At 54.4% G+C, this 22,021-nt stretch overlaps 1 protein-coding gene across 4 annotated transcripts in view; it reads right to left on the minus strand.

The window, feature by feature from the left end:
• The window catches only part of MYH9 (myosin heavy chain 9), an 86,076-nt gene that overhangs the window by 21,466 nt on the left and 42,589 nt on the right, over positions 1-22,021 (minus strand). For all 4 annotated transcript variants that reach the window (XM_027967749.3, XM_060413170.1, XM_042247234.2 and 1 more), the window contains exons 4-16: positions 16,484-16,511; positions 15,399-15,492; positions 11,197-11,289; positions 10,663-10,726; positions 9,798-9,896; positions 9,294-9,437; positions 8,476-8,571; positions 7,603-7,721; positions 6,668-6,820; positions 5,318-5,491; positions 4,473-4,646; positions 2,547-2,661; positions 131-324 (exon numbers count right to left, since the gene is read on the minus strand). In XM_027967749.3, the coding sequence (XP_027823550.1) occupies positions 131-324; positions 2,547-2,661; positions 4,473-4,646; positions 5,318-5,491; positions 6,668-6,820; positions 7,603-7,721; positions 8,476-8,571; positions 9,294-9,437; positions 9,798-9,896; positions 10,663-10,726; positions 11,197-11,289; positions 15,399-15,492; positions 16,484-16,511 (1,547 nt within the window). The remainder of the gene's footprint in view (positions 1-130; positions 325-2,546; positions 2,662-4,472; positions 4,647-5,317; positions 5,492-6,667; positions 6,821-7,602; positions 7,722-8,475; positions 8,572-9,293; positions 9,438-9,797; positions 9,897-10,662; positions 10,727-11,196; positions 11,290-15,398; positions 15,493-16,483; positions 16,512-22,021) is intronic.

The following is a 22,021-nucleotide window of genomic DNA, read 5'->3' on the forward strand; positions in this document are numbered from 1 at the left end:
CCCTAAGAGTGCCCGAGCCAGCCGGCAGGGTGACTGAATCAATGGCGCTGTGTGCCGCGGGCAAAGGGTTTCTGCTCAGGGAGACAAACGAGGGCTGGGCGGCCCGCGCCACACTACCAAGCAGCCGCACCTTCTTCTCGTGGTTGGGGATGATGCAGCGGACGAAGTTGGGGTTGGTGTTCCTCAGCGTGGCCATGAGTTTGGCCAGCTGCTCCTTGTACAGCTGCCCCACCGTGCGGAACATGCCTTTGCGTGTCTTGAAGGCTCCGGGCATCGCCGTCTCCGACATGCCAGCCACCTGGTCCAGGCCGATGATGCGGTCCACTGGAGAGAATAGGCAAGAGCACGTGAGTGCCCGGCAGTCCGGGCCGGGGCAGAGGGGCGGGACAGACAGACAGGCCAATCTGATTAGAGAAAGAGGAGACTACAGAGTGGCAGGCCGTTTCTGCGTGGGGCTTACGAAGCAGGCTAAGGTCATCTCCAAAGGCTGAGAGCAAAGGTGACCTTGTGAGCAGAGAGGAGGGAGGAGGAAAGGGTTTGGAAAGACTGCACAGCCGCAAAGTGGGGAAGCACATTTGTGAAGGCTGACTCCACGCTGTCACTTATCTCAGCCACCCTGGGACGCTCCTAACCCAGAGACACAAGAGCTGATGATGCATTCTGGAGGAGCGAGCAGAGCTGGTCCACTAGCCTGGCTCTGAGGAGCTGTTCAGACTTGACTGACAGGAACCCGATACTCCATTCAGTCATTTGAAAAAAGCAGACCGGTATCCTGAACTCACACTGACCGTTACCTGAGAGCACTGGGCTAGCTCAGAAGGCAGGAGCTCTAAAGCTACTCAGCCTGCAGGAGTCTGGCCCACCCTCTCTCTGTCAGCAATCCCCCCATGCAGAGCTCTCTACATCAGGGGCCTAGAGCAACATGCACGGTGCCAGGGCAGAGAGTTCCAGAGAACCACGCTGCCCATGGCTACCCCAAAGGCCGAGGATCCTTCTCCCTCTCAGGTCTCGCCTGGTCTCCAAGATTACGGGTCTCTCTCATCAAGACCAACCCTCCAAGGAAGCAGCCCTCATCACCGTGGCTCCTGCCCAGAACAATGAAATGAACCGCCTCCTCCCGGGCAAAAGCCAAATGATGAGCAAGCCCAACCTAAGTGGCCAGTGATCTGAGGTCAGGCTGACACCAGAGCCAGTATTAAATCTGAAGACTTCCATTGCTGGATGCAAAAGTTAAGAATTCTATGACAAAGTCAGGTTCTTGTTCCTTTGTGGCCAGACCTCTTTTATTTGAAAGCAACAAGAGGGAAGCCAGGAGTGAGGACAGACCCAATGAACCCCTCAGTTAAAACAGGAGGCAACTGTCCCTCTTGCAGCCCCCACAGAGCCCCTCTGGCCACCAACGGTGTCCTGGGACTGGGTGGCTTGTGAAAGTCACTCAGGTTGTCCAGGGGAAGGTTGAACACACCCCCAAACAACTGGTCATTTCATGTAAGGGTGTCTTGGCCCTAAAAGACCCTGCCCAGGAGGAGAGGTAACGCTGCATAGACACACAGGTGCCCCTGTCAGCACTGAAGTGTCTGGGCCCACACGCATGCACACGCACACACATGGCAGTGCCCACACACACACACACACACGGCAGTGCACACACACACACAGCAGCACACAGCACCCTATGCTGGGACACAGCAGTCATCACACACACGCACACACGCACGCACACACACACAGCACCTTGTGCTGAGACACAGCAGCCACCCAAGCGGTGAGACACCACCTTCATGAGGGGAGTTCTGAAGGGGATGTTGGACTGTGAATTTTTTTTCTCCTTTTAAGATCTATAACATGAAGCTGTCAATATCAAACCACAGCCCAGAAGGGCCTGGCTTTCTATTGGAGGCCTGTGATGGGGAGGGGGCCGGAGCCTGCGCACAAGCCCAGGGCAGAGACCAGGGAAGGAGCACAGGCAGGCAGGAACAGCCAGGCAGAGCAGGCAAGCTCAGCAAAAGCACCAGCCACGCAGCCCAGGGTGCAGCACACGTTGGCGCCGCGCCAGGCGGCCAGTCACCTGGTTCTAGGTGGAGGATAGGAAAGCGCTGATAGAAATAGGCTCTCTGGGTGCTCTGCATCTCTGCAACAGAGAGGTTAAAGCAAAACCCAGGCAGAGGGAAGGAGAAACTGGCAGAAACAAGGAAAAGAACGGCTTCCAGAGGTACTGGCTACCAAGGAGATGCAAGAAGGCAGTGAGGAGTTGGACGGAACCCAGGTGGCCAAGTGCTGGGCCACCGCACGACCCCCTACAAGGGAAGGGTCTGTGGCCTCAGAGCCTGGAGAAGCCTCTGCCCCAGAGGAAGTTCAAGGATGCTTAGGGCTCAAGGACACCAGGATTCAGGGACAGGGTGACCCTCAGGGCTGGAGGAGCCCACGCTCCTGGGAGCTAAGTGGGCACAAACCCTCTGGCTTGAGCCCTGCACTCAGCCAGTGGCCAAGAAGGGAAAGGGCCTAGCTGTGGGCACGGGGAGGCAGGGTGAGGGCCAAGAGCGTACCATCCTTCCACAGCTCCGAGACAAACTTGTCCGAGGACTGGTGCAGCAGCGTGGCGATGTTGTCGTTCAGCGGGTCCATGTTCTTCATCAGCCACTCATCAGCTTTGTAATCCACCTGTAAGATCAGACCTCTAGTCACAGGCTGCTCAGGGCACACTGGTGCGCACAGGCTCTACGGCAGCAGGCTGACCCCATGGGCGGAAACATCAAAAACAGCGAAGACCCTCAACCTGGTATTTTCATCCCCAAGAAGGAAATAATGAGTGATCAGGGTGAAAGCCTCGAGATGTTCTCTGCAGAGTTACTTGAAGGCAAAATATTTAAACAGCACCAACGTCTGGCTGCAGGGAACAGGCTAAGAAAACTATGTTGCAGATACATAGTAGAATGTTCTGTTTTTAAAAATGTTTACAGTAATATGAACGTTAGGGGAAAAAAATCCTAATCCTTTTAGCAACAGGACAACTAATTTTTGTTTTGTTTTTTTTCAGGATATTCAGGTTTTCTCAGAGCATATATTCTTATCTTTTCTGAAATATGTTCTCAAAAACAAGAGTAATAAAACATTATATATTGTAACAATACAAACAGAGTGACTGGCCACCACAGCCTGCTTCCTAACCAACATAGCGTAACTCAGCCTGTGGTCCCCTCCTGGCCCCTTTCTGCAGGTTTTCCCACATGCAAGGCTGTCAATGATGAGGTGCAAGATTGTGACGTCTTTCTCCCTAGAGGCAGAATGACCTCCTGGGAGAGGACAAACCCTAGAGTTGGGTGTCTTGGCATCTGTCCCCCTGGGCACAGCCAGCATCCTTGTCCTTTGAGCTGCTGCAGTGCAGGCTGGAAGACGACGCACACGGCCAGTTTCACCATTCAGCCCTTCGTGGGCTTTCAGGTGTGCCCAGGTTTTGCATCACCTACAACAGTGCAACAAAAGCCTGCCTGCGTTTCTAACAAAGGTGGCGGGAGACGTGGGCATTCGGGGGGGCATGACCTCAGGTAACTAGGAAAAAAGAGATCTCCTTAACAAGTAGTTTAAAATCAAGAGTGGCTTTAACAGCCTTAGGAGACAAAGGAGCTAAGCAGGGGAGGCAGAACAGTGCAGGGCCATGTGCAGAAGGGTAGGAGAGGACCACGGGTGGCTTGGGAGCACCACTGTGACAGCACAAGTTTCTCATCACCGATCCTCACTGATGGGCAGGCTGAGGACCGACCAGCTCATCACACATCCAAGTGTTACACATTCTGTGCAAGCAACACAACTTCCTGAGAAGAGCCAGCTTTAGTCTAAGCTTGGACCTCTGCAGACTCAGGACACCCCTGTTCAGGTCCAAGCCCTGGGATCAAGCCCACTGGAGGATGTCTGACAGCTGGTACGAAGACAGCTCTGCTACTTCCTGGCCAGCGGTCTTGGCAATAACAAAGCCAACAACACCTACAGGCATGATTCTCACCCAGGGGACAATGTTACTCCTCAATCCCACCCAGCAGATGTTCCAGGATGTCTGGAGAAATTTCTGGTTGTCGCAAGTAGGGAAGGTGCTACTGACCTCTGGTGGGGAGAAGCCAGGTCTGCTGCTAAATACCCTACAACATGTAGGAGGGTCCCTGACAATAAAGACTGATCTGGCCACTGAGGTGGGCAGTGTGGAGGCTGAGAGGCCCTGCCCCAGAGCACTGACTGCCCAGCAGTGGGCTTTGTGAGCTCCTTTAATACATATTCCCCAGTACAGTGGTGGTCACCTCCATCTTCCAGATGAGGCAACCAAGGCTCAGAGAGGTGAAGTAACTGGCCCAAAGTCACACAGGAGCAGAGCCCTAATTCAGACTGCAGAGCCCATGACTTTAGCACCAACAGCACATCTACACCTGGAAAACACACTTAATACTAACACACCGCATGACACCAGGGTGTACACTCCTCACCTTGCCAGCGTAGTGGATGATGCAGAAATCTGCCTTGTCCTTCAGCTGCTTGGGCTTCTGGAACTTGGGGTGAGTGCCCTGCTCCTGCATCACCTTTTCCACGAAACTCTTGTCCGTGGCTTTGGGGAACCAGCACTCTTCGTCCAGCAGGGCCAGGATGCCAGGAGGGCCTGCCTGGAGCGAGCATAGAATCACGGAGGTCAGCTTGACCTGGAAACCCACCGACTCTCACCCTTGTAAAGTCACAGCCTGGTTTTCAGAAACTCAAGAGAAGATGGGCAGTGCTTTCCTCACACAAGAAAAAAATAAGGAGCATGACTGAAAGCACTCCAGCTACAAATTCTAGCTGAAAAAGAAATTTCTGAGGTCCAGGCTATGTCCAACACACCTTAATCCAACGATCCATCGTAAGATTCTCCCATGAGAACACTGGAAATCACGTGGTGGCTTGATGGGCCACGCAGACCCCTGACCCATGTCCAGAGGCTGCCCCTCAACAGGGGTCCTGGCCCCTCGAGTCCCTCTCAGACCCCACTCGACACACAGTGTGTCCACACAACTAAGTGGTGAGCGGGGACATTTAGGATAAGGCTCCTGAGGAAGAGGAAGCACCCCAGAGCCCCAAAGCCTTCCAAACTCTGAGTTTATAAGAGAGCAGACTCAGGCACTGTGGGACGGGCTGACAGGCCTGGGAATCAAACACCATCTTGTTTGTTGGAAAACAAAACTGATTTAAACAAAACACTCATCGTCAAAGTAAACCATTCGGTATTAGGATCACAGATGGTTCCGTCCCCAGAGGGGCGGAGCAACGGTGGGGCGAGGCGCAGCCGCGCGGCTCTTACTGGCTTCTCGATGAGGTCAATGCAAGGCTGCAGGTCGAGGCCAAAGTCGATGAAGTTCCACTCGATGCCCTCGCGCTGGTACTCCTCCTGCTCCAGGATGAACATCGTGTGGTTGAAGAGCTGCTGCAGCTTCTCGTTGGTGTAGTTGATGCAGAGCTGCTCGAAGGAGTTCAGCTGCAAGAGGGAGATGGGGTCAGACAGATCCCTGTTGTTGCCGGTGAGCCCCCAGGAAGGACCGGAGGAGTGTCTGGGCAGAATCTCCTGGGGCCCCACCGTGCCGCCCCCGTGGGCCTTCCCTCATCACACCCACAGCAGGGGCTGCACTGCTGGGGCCCATGGACCCCACCAGCAGTCTGGTGGAGCCCCTGTATCAAGGTGATGTTTTCAAATGCACAAAGTAGATCAACTGAGAAAGAAGTTATCTTGAAATGTAATTATCAAACATAGTAACATAGAAATCCATAGTGCTTTTTAAGTAACAAGCACAGGTCCAAGCCGTCGGATTCTAACACCTAGAACTTGAAGTAGAGGTGAATGCAGACAGTACGCATGTGGGCCAAGTCGCTTCATTCGTGTCCGACTTTGCGACCCCATGGACTGCAGCCCACCAGGCTCCTCTGTCCGTAGGATTCTCCGGGCAAGAATACTGGAGTGGGTTGCCATTCCCTTCTCCAGGGGATCGTTCCTATCCAGGGATCAAACACGCATCTCTTATGTCTCCTGCATTGGCAGGCAGCTTCTTTACCACTAGCGCCACCTGGGAACCGAAACAATTCGACAACAGGCAATGAGTGCTATGATGTGAAAACACCTAGAGACAGAACACAAGCACTGCTAGTGCAGCTGTGGTGTGTGTACCCTGCTGAATCCACAGCTGAAGAAACGGCACCATATACTGAGAGGTCAGCAAAAATAAAGAGGCAATTCTCTCCCCACCCAAGTTCACGGCTCCTCTGAAGACAGCCATGGACCCTAGGCTGAAGAATCTGGGCTCCTGCAATTACCAGTTTTTGCTACCTGACCTCGAAGTCTTTATGGGCAGGGACAAAGTCATGTCACAACACTCAAAATCAATATTTAAGAAAACATAAACAATAAACGAACAGAAAGCCCCTGCCTGTGAGGCCCCCTAGAACACCGTCTAGATGGTACTATTCTCGCCAGCATTTCTGTTTGGGAAAGGGCACTTTGTTTAAGCTTTAAATACACCCAACTGCTGTCTCCTGTCTCCACACAAGCAAGGAGGGGCCCAGCTCAAATTGCTGCGGGACCAGGTGAGAGAGGACCGCAGCCCAAGAAGTCAGCCCCAGAGGCTCGGGAGGTGGGAGGGGTCTCGAGGGAGAAGCTCACGTCAAAGATCTCAAAGCCAGCGATGTCCAGGATCCCGATGAACGAGGCGCCCTGCCTCTTGGTCTTGTCCAGAGCCTTGTTGATGCGCAGGACCAGCCAGCGGAACATGCGCTCGTAGGTGGCCTTGGCCAAGGCCTCGATGGCAAAGTCGGCCTGCGGGGACACCCGGGGTGGAGGGGAAGGGTCAGACACAGGGAGTGTGCTCATTCGTTTTATCCCAACAATGTCACCTGCAGGGCCCACCCCCAGAAAAACAGCCTCAAAGACGAGAAAAAACCTTCAAGCACAGATACGTTCACTGCAGTGTTGTTTATAATGAAGGAAGTGGCAAGAGTCTAAACTTTCAACATTACATGCCGAGTGAACTTGTGTGCGTGCATGCTAAGTCGCTTCAGTCACGTCTGACTCTTTGCAACCCTATGAACTATGGCCCGCCAGGCTCCCCTGTGCATGGGATTCTCCAGGCAAGATACCAGAGCGGGTTGCCATGTCCTCCTCCAGGGGATCTTCCCCACGCAGGGATCAAACCTGGGTCTCCTGCACTGGCAGGCAGGTTCTTTACCACTAGTGCCACCTGGGAAGCCCCAGAATGAACCTAGAGCTTTGCAAAGACTTTTTTTTTAATAAATGGACATGAACTGAAGTAGCTACAGAAGAAATGACATCTGAGATGTGCTTCAAGTAACACAGCTAGGGGTATGGAGACCAGATTAACCAGGAGCCAAGACCAGCCATGAGTCAGTGACTCCTGCAGCCTGGACCCTGGGCCCAGCTTCCTCCTGCTCTCAGTGGGGGTGGCACCACCTGCTCTCCAAGGTGCCGTGAGGACTCAGAGAGGTGACAGCGCTAACACAGGGGACCCCCCAGGGCAGGCCTCAATGTGGCCACTGCAACCTCCTCGCCAACGTAGCCCAGCCCCCCAGCCAAGGGCTCACCTGCTCCTTCGTCTGCGCCTTCTGGACATAATCCCGTCCCACCTTGATGCGCGGGGTGAGGATTCCTCGGGTGAAATCGGTCACATTGATACCCAACAGGTGGGATACTTTCTGGGCAGCTAATATTTTTCGAAGAGTAAGGAAGGAAGGGGTAAAAGGTATTAATTAAACCCAAGAGAACGAGTCCCTCTGCTCAACCTTCAAAAGGTGTGGTAACTGAGTGATCGTTTCCAGGACAATCAACCCAGGCCCGGCTCTTCCTCCACAGGGCACAGAACAGCCAGCTCTCCCCTTAGACAGGCCAGTGGGCATGGCTCCCAACTCAGGGCCCCCACATCAGGACCTCTGCACACCCTTGGCCACATCCTGAGTGTAAAAGAGGGTCCTGAACACAAACAGCACCACCCTAGACATAGGGACAGAACAGGACAACTCACACGCCCATGCATTAAATTCTTCTGAAAGCCCCTCAGAAGCACATGTTAAGGCTAACTTAAGTAGGGTTGCTTGCAATGACCTGAGGACTAGCAATGGCTGAAGAGCTAGGGTGAGGACAGTGTTTCACGTCCTCCCAAGTCCATAGGCAAGTGGAACGACAGCAGAAATGACCGTTTTACAAACAGAGACAACCGGTCTGGCCTCAGCATAAATGAGAGAAACTCGGGGCCACAGATCATGGGTTTTCTAGCTCATGCTGACACTCCACGAAGGAGCATCAGGGTCATGTTCACAAGTATTTTACAAAAATACGGAGTGACCGGCAGCCATACAGGTGCAGTAAAAAAGAAGAGTGTCTAAGATCTCTCCAAGACTCCTGAGCCATCTCACCCAGGCCCCTACCCACATAGTCAGGTGAGGGGCCCACGGGGTTACCTGTGTTGTCGGGCATGGAGGCCTGGTCGCTGTTACGCTCCTTCTTGAAGACAATGTTGCCGAGCTGGAGGACCCCTGAGATGACTCGCAGCAAGCCTTGGGGTGCAATGAAAGGCAGCTCAGAATCAGGTGGGGTGTCACCCCTCAGAGGCCCTCGGGTAAGATAAACGATGTGGGGCACCAGGCCTTGGCCTAAAGCACATCTCCAGGGCCTCTGGTTGGCCTCCGCTGGGGCAGCCTTGTGCTTAGATACAAGCTCTGTTAATGCTTCTAAGTTCAGATGTGCCTCCACCTAGGGCCCACGGTCTGTTTCTAAAAATAAAGTTTTATTGGAACACAGCCAGGCCTGTCCATGTACATGCTGTCGGTGGGAAAGCAAAAGCGACCCTGACTCTAATGCTGGAGAACAGGGTACACACGCCCCAGCCCCTAATCTTCCTAAAACACAGCATCAAGGCCCCCCTCACCTCTCTCTAGAGAAACAGGAAGACACAGGCAAGCTCCACACCACTGCCACTCTGGGCGTCACCAGTGCAGAAGCCCCGGCCCCTTCCACACTCGGCTCGGACAAAGCAGGAGTATTCCACTTCCAGCAAATGGCAAGGACAGGAGCAGCAGACCCAGGCCCTGGGCAGTTAGGAGCCTGTCCTTTGTCCTCATATGCCCCGGGCAATATGACCAAGAAGAAATAACCCTGACTCTCAAATCTGCGGGCCCACCTCCCGCCACCCAGCCTTCCTCCAGTCTCTATGGACTTCCTAATGCCCAGTGCCAACAGGAAGCGCTCCTCAGCCTCCCCGGGGAGGGCTGGCCCATACCCATCTGCTCTTCCTCTGGGATGCCCATAATCCGAAAGGCCTCCATGGTCTCCTGGAACATGTCCTTGTCCTGTTGCCCGGGGATGGTGACATGCCCGTTGGACAGGAAGCGGTATTTGTTGTATGACTCCAGCAGGAGATCAGCTGTAGGGGGCAGAGGGCAAAGTTCAGTGAGGGTCAGGAGGCTCCAGTCAACCCTGTGACCCCAAAGGTGTGGGAGATTGGGAAGCACCCCGAAACACCCCAGGAATGCTGACTCTCCCCAGCATGTGAGACGGGCACACACAGGGCCCCCCACCCAAGAGCATCAAGGCCCAGAAGTCTGCAGCTGCACAGTGACCTGCCCAGGCTCCCTCTGGCCTGGTTCGAAACAGGGGCCAAGCCCGCAGCTGGTCCAGGAACAGAAGTCAGGCTCGCCTTGCCTGCCCCCAGGCAGAGTTCATTTCCTGACTGCAGTGTGTGGCCTGACTGCAGGGGGATCCCCTGGGTGGGCCCACAACTCACACTTGAGGTGCTCCCCAGCCCCAGACAGCAGGTAGTAGAAGATGTGGAAGGTCCGCTCTTCCTTGGCTTGGCGGATGGCACGCGATTTCTCCAGGAGATCTTCAAGAACATTAAGGAAGTGTGCACACTGTTGGGAAGGCAGCCTGCCACATTCCCCCATTCAAAAGCCATGGAATTTCACCAGCAGAAAACAGCAAAACAAAACAAGGGCAAACTACCCTGGCTCTGTCCCTCATGGCGTCTAGCCCGTCCAAACAGCAGCCCTCACACTTGGGAGTCTCGTCTGTGTAAAGGACCCCCCCTCGTCTGTGTAAAGGGGCCCCTTCTCACGAGAGAAGGGAGCTAAGAACACTTCCCCAGGCTATTAAGATAAAGGAGCATCCACTCAACACTGCCTTCAGGGAACCACACTGGGAGACCTTCTCTAGCTCCATCCTATTCGAAGATCAGCTTTGCACATATGCTCAGTCATGTCCAACTCTTTGTGACCCCATGGACTGTAGCCCGCCAGGCTCCTCTGGCCATGAGATTCTCCAGGCAAGAATACTGGAGTGGGTTGTCATTTCTTTCTCCAGGGGATATTTTCAACTCAGGGATGAAACTCATGTCTCCTGTGTCTCCTTCACTGGCAGGCGGATTCTTTACCACTGAGCCACCTGCAAAACCCTAAGCTCAATTTTATCCCTCCTATAAAGAAAAATCAACTTATCCTTATCCTGGTCCTTTCCCTCGTGCCATAGACAAGGCGTCGTAAGAGGCCGGTAAAGAGGAAACTGCAGGAATCAGGAAGCAGCCTCTTCTCCATCAAGGTTACCTCCCCCAACCCCAGACCCAGAACACTTTTTACAGTTAACCACAAGGATACAAGTCTCAATGTTGGCTCCCACAATGTAGCCATTGACATCAAAGTTGATGCGGATGAACTTGCCCTGAGGAAAGACAGATGAAGAGATCAGAGCCCCATCGTCCAGCCCCTTCCCCAGTGGCACAGCCTGGAGGCAGGAAACCAAGAGACTGAGCCTGCGTCAGGCAGCCAGGGACCCGGCACCCCAACTGCACAGGAACTCAGAAGGGCACACAGCCAAGCATGAGTGGGACCAGCTCCAGGGGCGCCCAAATTCCTCCACAGAGGGGAGGAGGGAAGCAGTTATCTGGAGGCGCTCCTCCTGCTTGGTCTGACTCTGGGTTCTAACTGGCTGAGGTTACAGCAGGACAAGCAGGGGACCGGTGGGGACTCTCTGCTGCCTCGCTGTCTTCACCTGAGCTGAGGAAGCTCCTTATGCAGGTGTGTGACCTAGTCTATTGCCTGCAACAGGCCCAGAAGCACCAAGTCTGACCCTTCTCTACATCTGGGGCACAAACACCTGGTGGGAAGGTGCCCGTGAGCACCACCACTCACAAATCGAGAGGAGTTGTCGTTCTTGACAGTCTTGGCATTCCCGAAGGCCTCTAGGATGGGGTTGGCCTGCAGCAGCTGCCGCTCCAGCTCACCCTGGAAAGGAACCCAGAGGCGTGGTGAGGGCCAGACAGTGGCACGGCTGCCAGACTTGCTCTGCCAAGCGGAGGGGAGGCGGCAGAGCCGTATCCACACGCCCCACGTGCCAGGGATGGGGGCTTCCGGACTCCGACCATGCCGGCCTTGGCCTGGTCCCCACTGTCACTCCAGAGCGACCTTCCTGCCAGATGTCTGGAAATGCTGCCTGACTTGAACTTGCTTCCTGGGCTAATCAACCAGCGGCCCTAGAAAGGGAAAGCAGGCTGCCCATCCAGCTTGGGGACCTGGCGGGACGGCCTGGATCAGCCCTGGAGGATGCACTGGGAAGCAGCACTCGAAACAAGAAAAGACACAGAGGCATCAATCCTTCCCCTGGAGCGTTTCCATCCAGGACGCTGCCCTTCCTCTGCCCCACGGGCCTCTACTCCCCACCCAACAGCCCACAAAAAAATTTTCCCTTTTCACAGGACAAGGAGAGAGGGAACCAGATCTGCAAGACACCACCTTGTCACATCTGTGTCCTAATAAACTCTGCATTTTCCCTGCTGGTCCCCTGTCCTGCCATTCCCCAAGCTCCCCCACCCCCCTAAACCTTCCCCCAGCAAGTCAGGTGTCTGAGCATGGGATTAGCAAGGCCCAGTTTGAGTTCTAATTATTTATTGATAACATCAATAAGCCCTACTACGGTCTCATGATACTTGGTGGTTGGCAAAAATGTCCCCTTATTTACGCCTTCTTATCCCTGGGTCCTTGTGATACTTAGAGTAGGAAAGACAAGAGTAGCCCCATTTCACAGAAGAGAAAACTGAAGCTGAGAGAACGGGAATGAATTGCCTGAGGTCATCCAGCCATCATCCAGCAAAGCAGGTCATCGAATTCAAGGTTTCTACCTCACACCCGTCAGTTACCACACCGTCCCTCGCCACGCCCCAGCCCTACTTGGGGAGCTCCCTGCTATCAGGTGGGCAGGACTTTGGAAGCAGTTATCATCCTCCTGGCAGGCCAGGTAATAACTGACACTGCCTGAAGAAAAGACGGCTCTTGTTCACCTTAATACCTGGGCACTCTAGGGAGACAGCACATCACACAAGGGCCAGGTGAGGTTTTCTAATTTATCGGCAGGGCTGGAGTCAAGCCAGGACTTTCTGAGAATAAAGGCTGCCTGCCTGTAATCTGTGATGAAAGAAAGAACTGGCAGCAGGTGCTCCCCGAAAAGCCATGAGCTACAGCCTCCCAGGGACGCCTGCGGCACACAAGGCCACTCAGGCACACCATTCTGTACATAAGTCTGCAGAACACTGAGGATACTCTGGGGTCTGGAAAGGCCACCAGAGACTGGAGGGGACCCCACTACAGCCATCCCTGATCAGAGATCCTCCCAGGGTTAGAGAGTATTGATTTTGGACTGTATAGATTAAGCGGAGGAGGGTCAGTGCAGCCAGGTCAAGGGGCAGAGGTCAAGCCCACAGAGCAGGCCCTACAGGAGTGCAGGGCACCAGCAGTCACAGGACACTGGCTTCCATCCCCCAGCTCAGATGGGCTGGGAAGACAGCGAAGCAGCCCACAGATCCAGAGTTGGTTTGAGCGCTGCTCCCTCATCCACTGAAACACCTTCTCCAAGCACAGGCCAGGCTGCCAGGCTGGCTGAGCCACTCCTGTTCCCACAGTCAGATGGGAGCTTGGGCCCCACCAGAGCAGGCAGCCTGCTTAGAGGCAAAGCTAAGGCCTCTGTTGGGGACACAGGCTGCTGCTGTGGAAACATAGGGGCCCCAGGCCAACGCAGGAGCAACCAGCTTGGATTCCCGAGCTGAACTCAGCCGAAATGAATCGAATGGTGGCGGCTAACCTACAGGTTTCTCTTCATTGATGCCTAACCGGGCACAGGAGAGACCTTTATTTGTCAATGAAACCTGCATACTGTGAAATTACGAGGCGCTGCTATAGGCAGCGTGTGCTCGTGAGGCTTGCGATTATCTGCACGGCCTCTGAAGGGCTTCCCTGGGTGGAGCTTCTGCCAGGGGCCTCCAACTAGCACACAAAAACCAGAGGGAGGAAGAGCATCAGAGGTGGCTGTTCAGATTCCAGAAGTCCATCTGGAAAGTCCCTTCACCCTGCACCGCTTTGCCAGCTTGCCGTCTGGCCAAAGCCTTGACCCCCATAAGGTGAGGTTTGGGGTATCCCAATGGGTGGTCTTGGGATAAGCACTTGGGTCACTGCGGGGAGCAAGCTCCCCAGCGTATGCCGCAACAGGCCTAGAACACAAGGCACAAAACAAGTTCAAGAGTGTCTCGTGGCCTGGCTGTGTGTGGAAAATCACTGCACAGCTTTAGGCAAGGAAATCAAACAAACTGGTCAATGGCCTTTACAACTGAGGGCCTGGACAGTCGTGAGAAGCCAAGGGCAGCCTATTCAATCATTCGAGTTGAGCTTGGAGCTGGGTACTGGGTGCCCATCACACGTCAGTCTGAGAAAGAGGACGTGCCAAGTTCACCTCCACTCGTCACAGCTCCCACATGCCGTCCTGAGTGCTGGGGGCCTGCCTCTCCCCGCAGATGGATCAGCCCCAGACATAATGCACGTGGGTCGATGTCACTGCTCTGTAACTGCAGTCTCCCCACTCCTGTCCCACAGGGCAGCGACACCAAGGCCACCCTCCGGAGATCCAGACATATACTAGGCATTCAACCAGTAGCTGGGAAATGGATTTTCCTGCAAATCCAGAGATGGAAAACCACAGCTAGAGAACTCCTAACCTCCCCGGGCCTGTTTTTAAAATAGGTCCCTTAAAAAGAATGGAAAATGGGGGAAGGGGTGGGGAGAGAGGGAGAGCAAAAGAAAACTTCACTCATTTCTAAATATAACTCCTGACACCCCTTGGAAAAAGATTCAGAATGTCTGGCAAAGTCTGGCACATGAAAAGTTACTTCTGGTTTGATTCCAGAAGACTATGCTCTTTAGAACATTCTGCAGGACACACCCCAGGTCTGCATGCAAGGAGACACACACCGCTACTTACTTACACACGCTGCACACGGCGCCCTGGGAAGTGGGGGGCGCCCAGATGGCTGCCGGGGACACCGGTGGCACTTAGATTTCATAGGGAAGTTCAAGAGTGTGTACTTGAGAGACAGAGAGAGCGCACCACACGGGCATGCTTCGGACTGACCACACCCAGCTCTGGGGAAGCCCAGTGAGCAGATTCTTGGCACTGCTTCCGGCCAGTGCGGTAAGGGCCGCCCACCCCATCTGGTCCAGCACGCTGAGTGTGTGGGGGTTTGGTCAGGCAGACGCTCACTCCGCTGTGCCTCGGTCAGGGCTCCGCACGGGGACTTCCGCCCCTTATGCTCCTGGGAACTCTGAGCTTCTGAGAACAGCTGGGCGGTGAGACTGGTCCCCTTCCTGCCGGGGCCGTCATTGCAGAGTGCACGCGTGGTCACCGTGTGTCACAACCCAGCCCCTCCTCCCAAGACAGTCAGTGAACCGAGCCTATAAGAAGAGGTCTAGCCGCAGAGTGACAATGGTGTGGAGTGAAAAGCTGCTCAGAAAAAAATCGTAATTCAAGGGCACACGATGGGCAGAACACGCATTCCTGGTGTACAACGTGCAGTAAACGTGCAGCTCACCTAGCGAGGACACCGCTGGGTTCGACCACAGTCCACCAAGGGGGAGAGGGGGAAAAAAAGGGAAGTGAGATGACTTTGCAGCTGCCTTTTCTCTCTTCACTGAGGGATGTCCACCCAGAGGCATTTCAACACCAGGGAACAGAAGCAGGGGTTCCAATGCCGGCCTGCCCGAGATCCTTCAAGTCTCCATCGACTTGAGAACCAAGCTTTGGAATCTGTCTTCCAACCTCAGAAGTGGAGGCCACACAGCAGGGGCTGCAAACTTCCAGCAGTCTCCAGTTTCCACAGCAACTCAGGGTTAGGGCCGGTCAAGGAGGAAATGGGCTGGCTCTCACCAGACCCACTCCCAGGATGGCCAGGACGCAGGCTCGAGCAAAGTGGGCCTGGCCTCTACTTCAGTGCCCCAAACGCCAAGCCATGGGTCATTAAGTGCTCCTCCTTGGGGAAACCAGGCACGTCCGTGGGGAGGAAGGCCACACTCACCTGGTCCTTCTTGCTCTTGTGTGATGAGGCCACGTGAGCCAGGTACTGAATGACCTTCTTGGTGTTCTCCGTCTTGCCAGCTCCAGACTCACCCCTGCCAGGAGAGCCAGACAAGTTCTCAGGGGAGAAGTGGCCAAATCTTTGGTGTCTCCCCTTTCCCACTGCAGGCTCTACTGTCTCCCATTCTGTGGGTGCCAAGGTGGGACACCCCACCACCCCTGCAACAGCCCGTGGCAGGAAAGGGACAGGTTAAACTCTGGAATCCTCACTGGGGTCCTTTCCCACGGCCCTCCAGAGGCGTGACAAGAGTAAACTTCGGTCCACTGCCTGCCCTGGTCACTTGGCAGCCTTTGCTTCCAAGTCTCAGGAATAAGTTTTCGGCAGCTATTGACTCAGGGGTCAAAGGCACTTATACATCTTCCCTTGAAACTTCACTTGAAGGAATGTTCTGTACCATTAACTTTCTCGGCAGTGGGTTGATTTATCAGCTCCTCGTTAGGTTCAGAGGACGGAAGTGAGAAGCCCAGGTAAAGAAAGCTGAGGTTCAAAGCAGGAGAATGCATTCTGGGAGCCATCAGCTCCCAACCCTGCCTCGTTGAGAAAATGCTTGCTTTTCTTCTTGGCTATAAACCCCAGCCCCGCCCCCTCCTTTGAGGAAGGAGATTAAATCTTTGAAATAAAGCTCATTCATACTGGGACCACTGAGTAGCAAACATTAAGCCTGTTCCTTGGGGAAGTGGGGGCTTCCCTGGTGACTCAGACAGTAAAGAATCTGCCTGCAATGCAGGAGACCCAGGTTCAATCCCTGGGTCAGGAAGATCCCCTTGAGAAGGGAATGGCAATTCACTCCAGTATGCTTGCTTGGAGAATTCCAGGGACAGAGGAGCCTGGTGGGCTACAGTCCATGAGGTCACAAACAGTCAGACGTGACTGAGCAGCTCACACTTTCACTTTTCACTTTTTGGGGAAGGGGTAGGGGATTGACTTGGGAATGGATCTCGTGGACCTCGGTTTTGGCAGGAGTCCCAAAGAGTATGAACAGAACAGAGTGACCCAGGCCCCGCCACCCGGACAGAAACACTTACGTGCACAAAATGGACTGGTCCTCTCGGTCTGAAACAAAAGAGACATGGGGTTAACCTCCAGGAGAGTAAAGCATCCCCCTCCAGTTTCTGAAGAGCAGCCCACTGCCCCCAACCCCACCTTCCATGAGCAGAAAGCCTCAGACGCTGGCCTTGCAAGGGGATTGAGGGTTCCACACCACCAACACACGCTGACCCCCTGCCTCACTGGGAGGAGGGACATTCCCCGGTGGCAGCTGCTCCCTCCTCCAGGGACTCAGACTGCCCGCCCTGGCTGCCCACCCAGCCCCAATTCCATCTGTCCACCTCTGAGGAAGCCAACCTCTGGAAAGCTCCCTGGAAATTACTTTCCTGAGTGCTAAGGTGGGGCCTGCCCTGTGCACTTCTAACTTGGGGTTGTTGGAAACAAGGTCTGCAGCAGATGTTTAAAAACACTATCCCCATCCAGGTAAGAGGCACAAGTAAGATGTTGGGTGAGAGGTGGGGTCAAGGCTGGCTTTGCAGCGGGACAGCCCTGGGCTAAGATGCTGCCTTGGCGTGGCCTTCTCGGAGCCCAGCCTCCTCCCGTGATGCGGGATAAGAGTGTATATGGAAATTACACGTGAGAAAGCACCGGTGTGGCATCTGGCATGGGGAAAGTGCTCAGTAATGTGAGTTCGGAGGCAGGTCAGAAAGAACAGAAGCTCTTCATAATCAGCTCCTGACCAGTTTCTGTGACAACTGGGATCTCCCGGCCTGGGGGTCAGAAACTCTCAGCCACTCTCCTAGCTCTGTGAGCCACTCAGCCAGCAAGGATGTAAACAGTGCTCTCCCCTTGGGGCAGGCAGAACAGTAACGTTCAGCTCTGAAAGCAAAGTTTGACAGAAATGCTTTATTTAAGATATCAGGGTTGGCCTGGCTCAGTCCTCAGTGTGCAATTTTAAGCAACAGCTAAAATTAAAACCTTTTTTTTTTCCCTTTTTATCCCATCGCATAGAACACCCCACCCACCTCCTTGAGGTCAAGTCAGCCTGAATCTAGGACCAGGCTACTAATGGACACTTGGCTGCAGTGAGGTCTGCGGTTCCTAAGTCCTGGTTTCCTTACCCATACGTAAACATGCTACTAACTCCCTGACAGGATTAGTTTGAAAAACAGAAAGAATGTACAAAGGACCCAGCCTGGAAGCCTATGCAAGGAATGGACTTCACAGGCAGCTGCTGTCCATCTACCTCCCCATCAAGAAGTCACCACGATGGGTGGTGCTGACTCGGTCAGGGACGTGGAGGAACTAGGTGACAAGTAACCAGGGTTCCAGCAGTTGTCAGGAGCCTCAGTGCTGGAGAGAAACTGACATCAGCCATCTGGAAGAACACCCTCACGGGCTCGACTGCCCAGCCAGGACCCTGCAGGACAGGGCATCTCGAGGCAGACTCAGGGCGGCCTGTGCGTTCAGGCTCGAGAGATGGATTTAGCTGTTGGGCACCAGCAGATACTGCGCAGCAAGGTCACGTGCCTCTCTGTGAGGGGACCCTCCTGCATGCTAATCCCAGCACCCCACTCGGCTGCACATTTCTGACGATCACCTCTTCTCCTGTCTCGAGAGGGAGAAAGGGAGTCCAGCCAGGGAGGAGCAACAAGAATGCTCACATCCAACACAAGCTGCAGCGGCCCCTCCAGCCCTGAGAAATATCAACAGTGCGGGGGTGTGGAGGGAACTCGGCCACTCACACGGACATAGCCTGCACCCTGCCCCCCACTGGGCAAGAGTTCAGAGCAGACCCGGAGGGTGACCTTGCTTCCAGCTCTCGACTTTCCCAAAGAACAAGGCCCTTCAAGGCTGCACAGCAGAGCCTGAGACAGACCCAGAGGGGTTCCCGATAAGGCAGCAGGGAAGGGAAGGCAGGGGGAGGGTAAGGAGGGAGGTGCTAAAGGTAGGGGAAGCCAGGGCAGAATAAGAGAATAAGGGGACTGGGGGGGTGGGGGGCGGCACAGATCTGAAAGAACACAGCTGTGATGGGGTCAGGCCTCCCTCCCCCACCCCCTGCTGCATCTCAGAGGCTGCCCAGCAGCTAGCGTGTTCAGTCCCGCTCCCTGGGAGCAGGCAAGAATGTACCTGCGCGGCGCGGCAAGTCTGCAGGCAGTGGCGGCTGAGGCTACCATAAAAGGAAACATTCCCATCCCTTCCAGAGGAACCGTTTTCCCAGGGCTGTCCGGGCCTGGTCCCTGGGACGGCTGGAATTCCTCTGATTGTGTGAGGGGGAGTCAGATGCTGAACGGCTGAACAACAGGAAGCAGAGGCCCCAAACATATACGTGTGGGCACGCACACACAGTCGCACTGTGCACACAGACCCACACGCACACACACAGGGTTGTGGACAAGTTGCATGTGGACACGCATACACATGAATGCAAAGACCAGACGTGCCTGGGCACATGTGCAGAGCCATGAGCGCGCACACAGGCACATGTACACATAGACACGCACACCTGTGGGTGCACACACACAGATACACTTACACAGAGGCCTGCACACACTTCACATCCCACTTCCAGAACCAAACGCTTCATGTAAGCTTCACCCACTCCATCTCCAGCTCTCCCTGCTCTGACTTTTCACCTCCAGCTCCTGAAGCCAAGGTACCACTGTCAACACAGCCTAAAAGGAAACCCTCTAACCCTTGAATTTTACACTTTAAAGAAACCTTAATTTGCTTCGCCAGAACATTTGCTGAGGCAAATAGTTTTGCAGAGGAAGCCTGACAGGAGGCGTTTCTGATTTCCTCAACTCTTGCCCCAACCACTTTTTTGAAAGTGAAGTCGCTCAGTCGTGTCCGACTCTTTGCGACCCCATGGACTGTAGCCTACCAGGCTCCTCTGTCCATGGGATTTTCCAGGCAATAGTACTGGAGTGGGTTGCCATTTCCTTCTCCAGGGGATCTTCCCGACCCAGGGATCGAACCCCGGTCTCCCTCATTGTAGACAGATGCTTCACCGTCTGAGCCACCAGGGAAGGCCCCAACCACTCGGCATCCCTAAATCCACCTGCCCACATCCCCCAGAACCTGTCAATTTCTCTTTTTATAGAAGGTTGCGTCGGCACCTCTTAGGAGGCTCGTGAGGCAGGCACCGCCCCTGGTCTGCACAAGCCTGTCTCACGGCATTTGGCTCTGTTCCTGCACTCAGAAGCATCTCTTCTGGGTAGGGCTATTGTTTTTGTTTAGTCGCTTAGTCGTGCCCAACTCTTTGCAACTCCATGGACCACAGCCCACCAGGCTCCTCTGTCCGTGGGATTTTCCAGGCAAGAATACTGGAATATGTTGCCATTTCCTTCTCCAGGGGATCTTCCTGAGCCAAGGATCAAACCCAGGTCTCCTGCATTGGCAGACAGATTCTTTACTGCTGAGCCACCAGGGGTCAGGCAGGAGATGGGGGAGGGTGGAGGGAATTCTCAGTGACTCTCCCCCTGGCTTGGTTTACTGTGCTGGGGCCCCAGTGCATTCCGGCCAGAACCCTCCTTAACACACACCCCATAAGCTCTCCCCATACGGTCCTCTCTAGGGACACGGACCCTTGAGAGTCCAGCCCACTCCATTGTTTGCTCAAGTCCTTATTTGAGCCTATGTGGAATGAAGTCTTATTTGAAAACACCCTTCCTTCCTCCACTATAGAGGAGACAGACAGATAGGAATCCAACAGCCCAGAACCAGGGAAGTGCACCCACCAGAGAAAATCCAGTTCTGGGAAACAGGCTCCCACAGGATGAAGACAGTAGTCTGACTTAGGGCCCCTGAACCTCTCCTGCCCTGATCCTTCCTCAGCAGGGACAGGGTAGAGACAGGAACACGAATCTCTGCAGTGATTTTCAACTCTTTTAAAAGCTGCAGCAGGGACTTCCCTGGTGGTCAAGTGGTTGAGACTCTGCCTTCCAATGCCTTCTGGTTCAGTCCCTGGTCAGGGAGTTAGGATCTCACATAGCAAAAAACCAAAATGTTGAAACAATATTGTAACAAATTCAATACAGATTTTAAAAGCAGCAGCAGCCTTTCCTCAGGAAAATCTTCCTGAGTGCCCCATATGAAGAGTAGGAGACAAAAACCAGAGCTGCCTGGGAGGTGGAGACAGGGTTCCTGGGAACACACTTTACAACTACCGGTCCATGTGTCTGGAGCCACGGGGGAGAGAAGAAAGCCGCTGGCTGGGTGCCCTAGAGCCGGGACAGCACCCTCGTCCTGCACGTCCCCACAGGACGCCTAGCCCCTCAGCCTCCAGGCAATGGGAGGGCAGGGTTCCCTGGCAGCGCCGCTCCAAGGATCAAATGAGGCGGATGAATAAAGCCTGAGACACAGGGCAGGGTTTGGAGACTGACCGGAATGACCCCAGCCCTCTGCACCTTCCAGCTCTCCCAAATGCATGGCCTCCTCACAACAGTGAGAAAGGTTTTAAGTTACATATCCAGTGATGAGGCCATTCCCTCCCTGGATTTTATTTTAAACCCCAAATGCCCTGAGGCCTTTTGGAGCTGATTCTGATGTCCACATGGACAGGTGTTTCCAGCCAGCTCAGGAGGCCCCGTCGCAGGTTGTGAAGGGGGGCGGGGGGGAGCGCCAACCACAGGTATTTCAGGCCAGGTACAGGCTTTACAGGCTTTTGTGAGGGGCCTTCTCACTCACTTCCTCTGAGAAAGGAGCTGCCGATTCTTGTCCATAAAAGGCCACGCGGCTCACTCAGCCGTGATGTGACATCAGCCCCGACAGGAAGTATGGGAGGAAGGGAACAGGTCTGGTTCACCCACTGCGGCTGCCCAGGACTGACTCATCGGACGCTCACTCAGATAACGCCTGCTGGCCTTCCGCAGGGCTGCTCTCTGGAGGCACCTGGAACAGGGTTCTGCCTACAGGACCCGTCTTCAGATCAACCGTGTTTTTCTCTAGAACGGACTGAGATGTGGATACAGCCCAAGCAAAAATGAATTCACAGGGCAACTGCAGCTTCGACAGCCCACCTGAATGGGTGAGAGATGGCACAACCAGTGGGCCTGCGACTGTCCACACCAAGGCGGCTGTTTTTTTGCTAAAACTGCACAACAGACCCCCAGGTCGCCCACTGTCAGACCCCTGCTCGGTGTTGCCTGGGACAGAAGCCTCGAGCTGCGGGGACAAATTCCAGAGCTGCAGGTTACTTCTCCTGAGACTTGGTCACAGTGGGCGAAAACACCAGGCACTTTGCCAGGTGTAAAATGTGGAGAGACTTGTGGGTTTAAGCTCACACGTGGGGGCTGGGAAGGTTCTAGACAACAGGTGGTCCCATCAGCTGCATCTAGAAGTCAGGACACTAAGTCCTGAGAAACCCAATGACTTGGTCAAAGCATATAAGCTGGGCCAAGAAGCCAGGCCTCCAGATTCTTCCCCACACTGCTCCCATAGGCCAGGGCCTCAGGGCTGCACGTGACGTGCTATTCCCACTCATGAAGGGTCACGCCAGCCTTGCAAGCTGTCTGCTACTTTTTCCAAAGCCAGCCCAAGTCATGAGCTTGGGTTAAGTGCATAGGAAGCAAACA

This window comes from Ovis aries, chromosome 3 (assembly GCF_016772045.2).
Source record: "Ovis aries strain OAR_USU_Benz2616 breed Rambouillet chromosome 3, ARS-UI_Ramb_v3.0, whole genome shotgun sequence".
NCBI classification, from domain to species: Eukaryota; Metazoa; Chordata; class Mammalia; order Artiodactyla; family Bovidae; genus Ovis; species Ovis aries.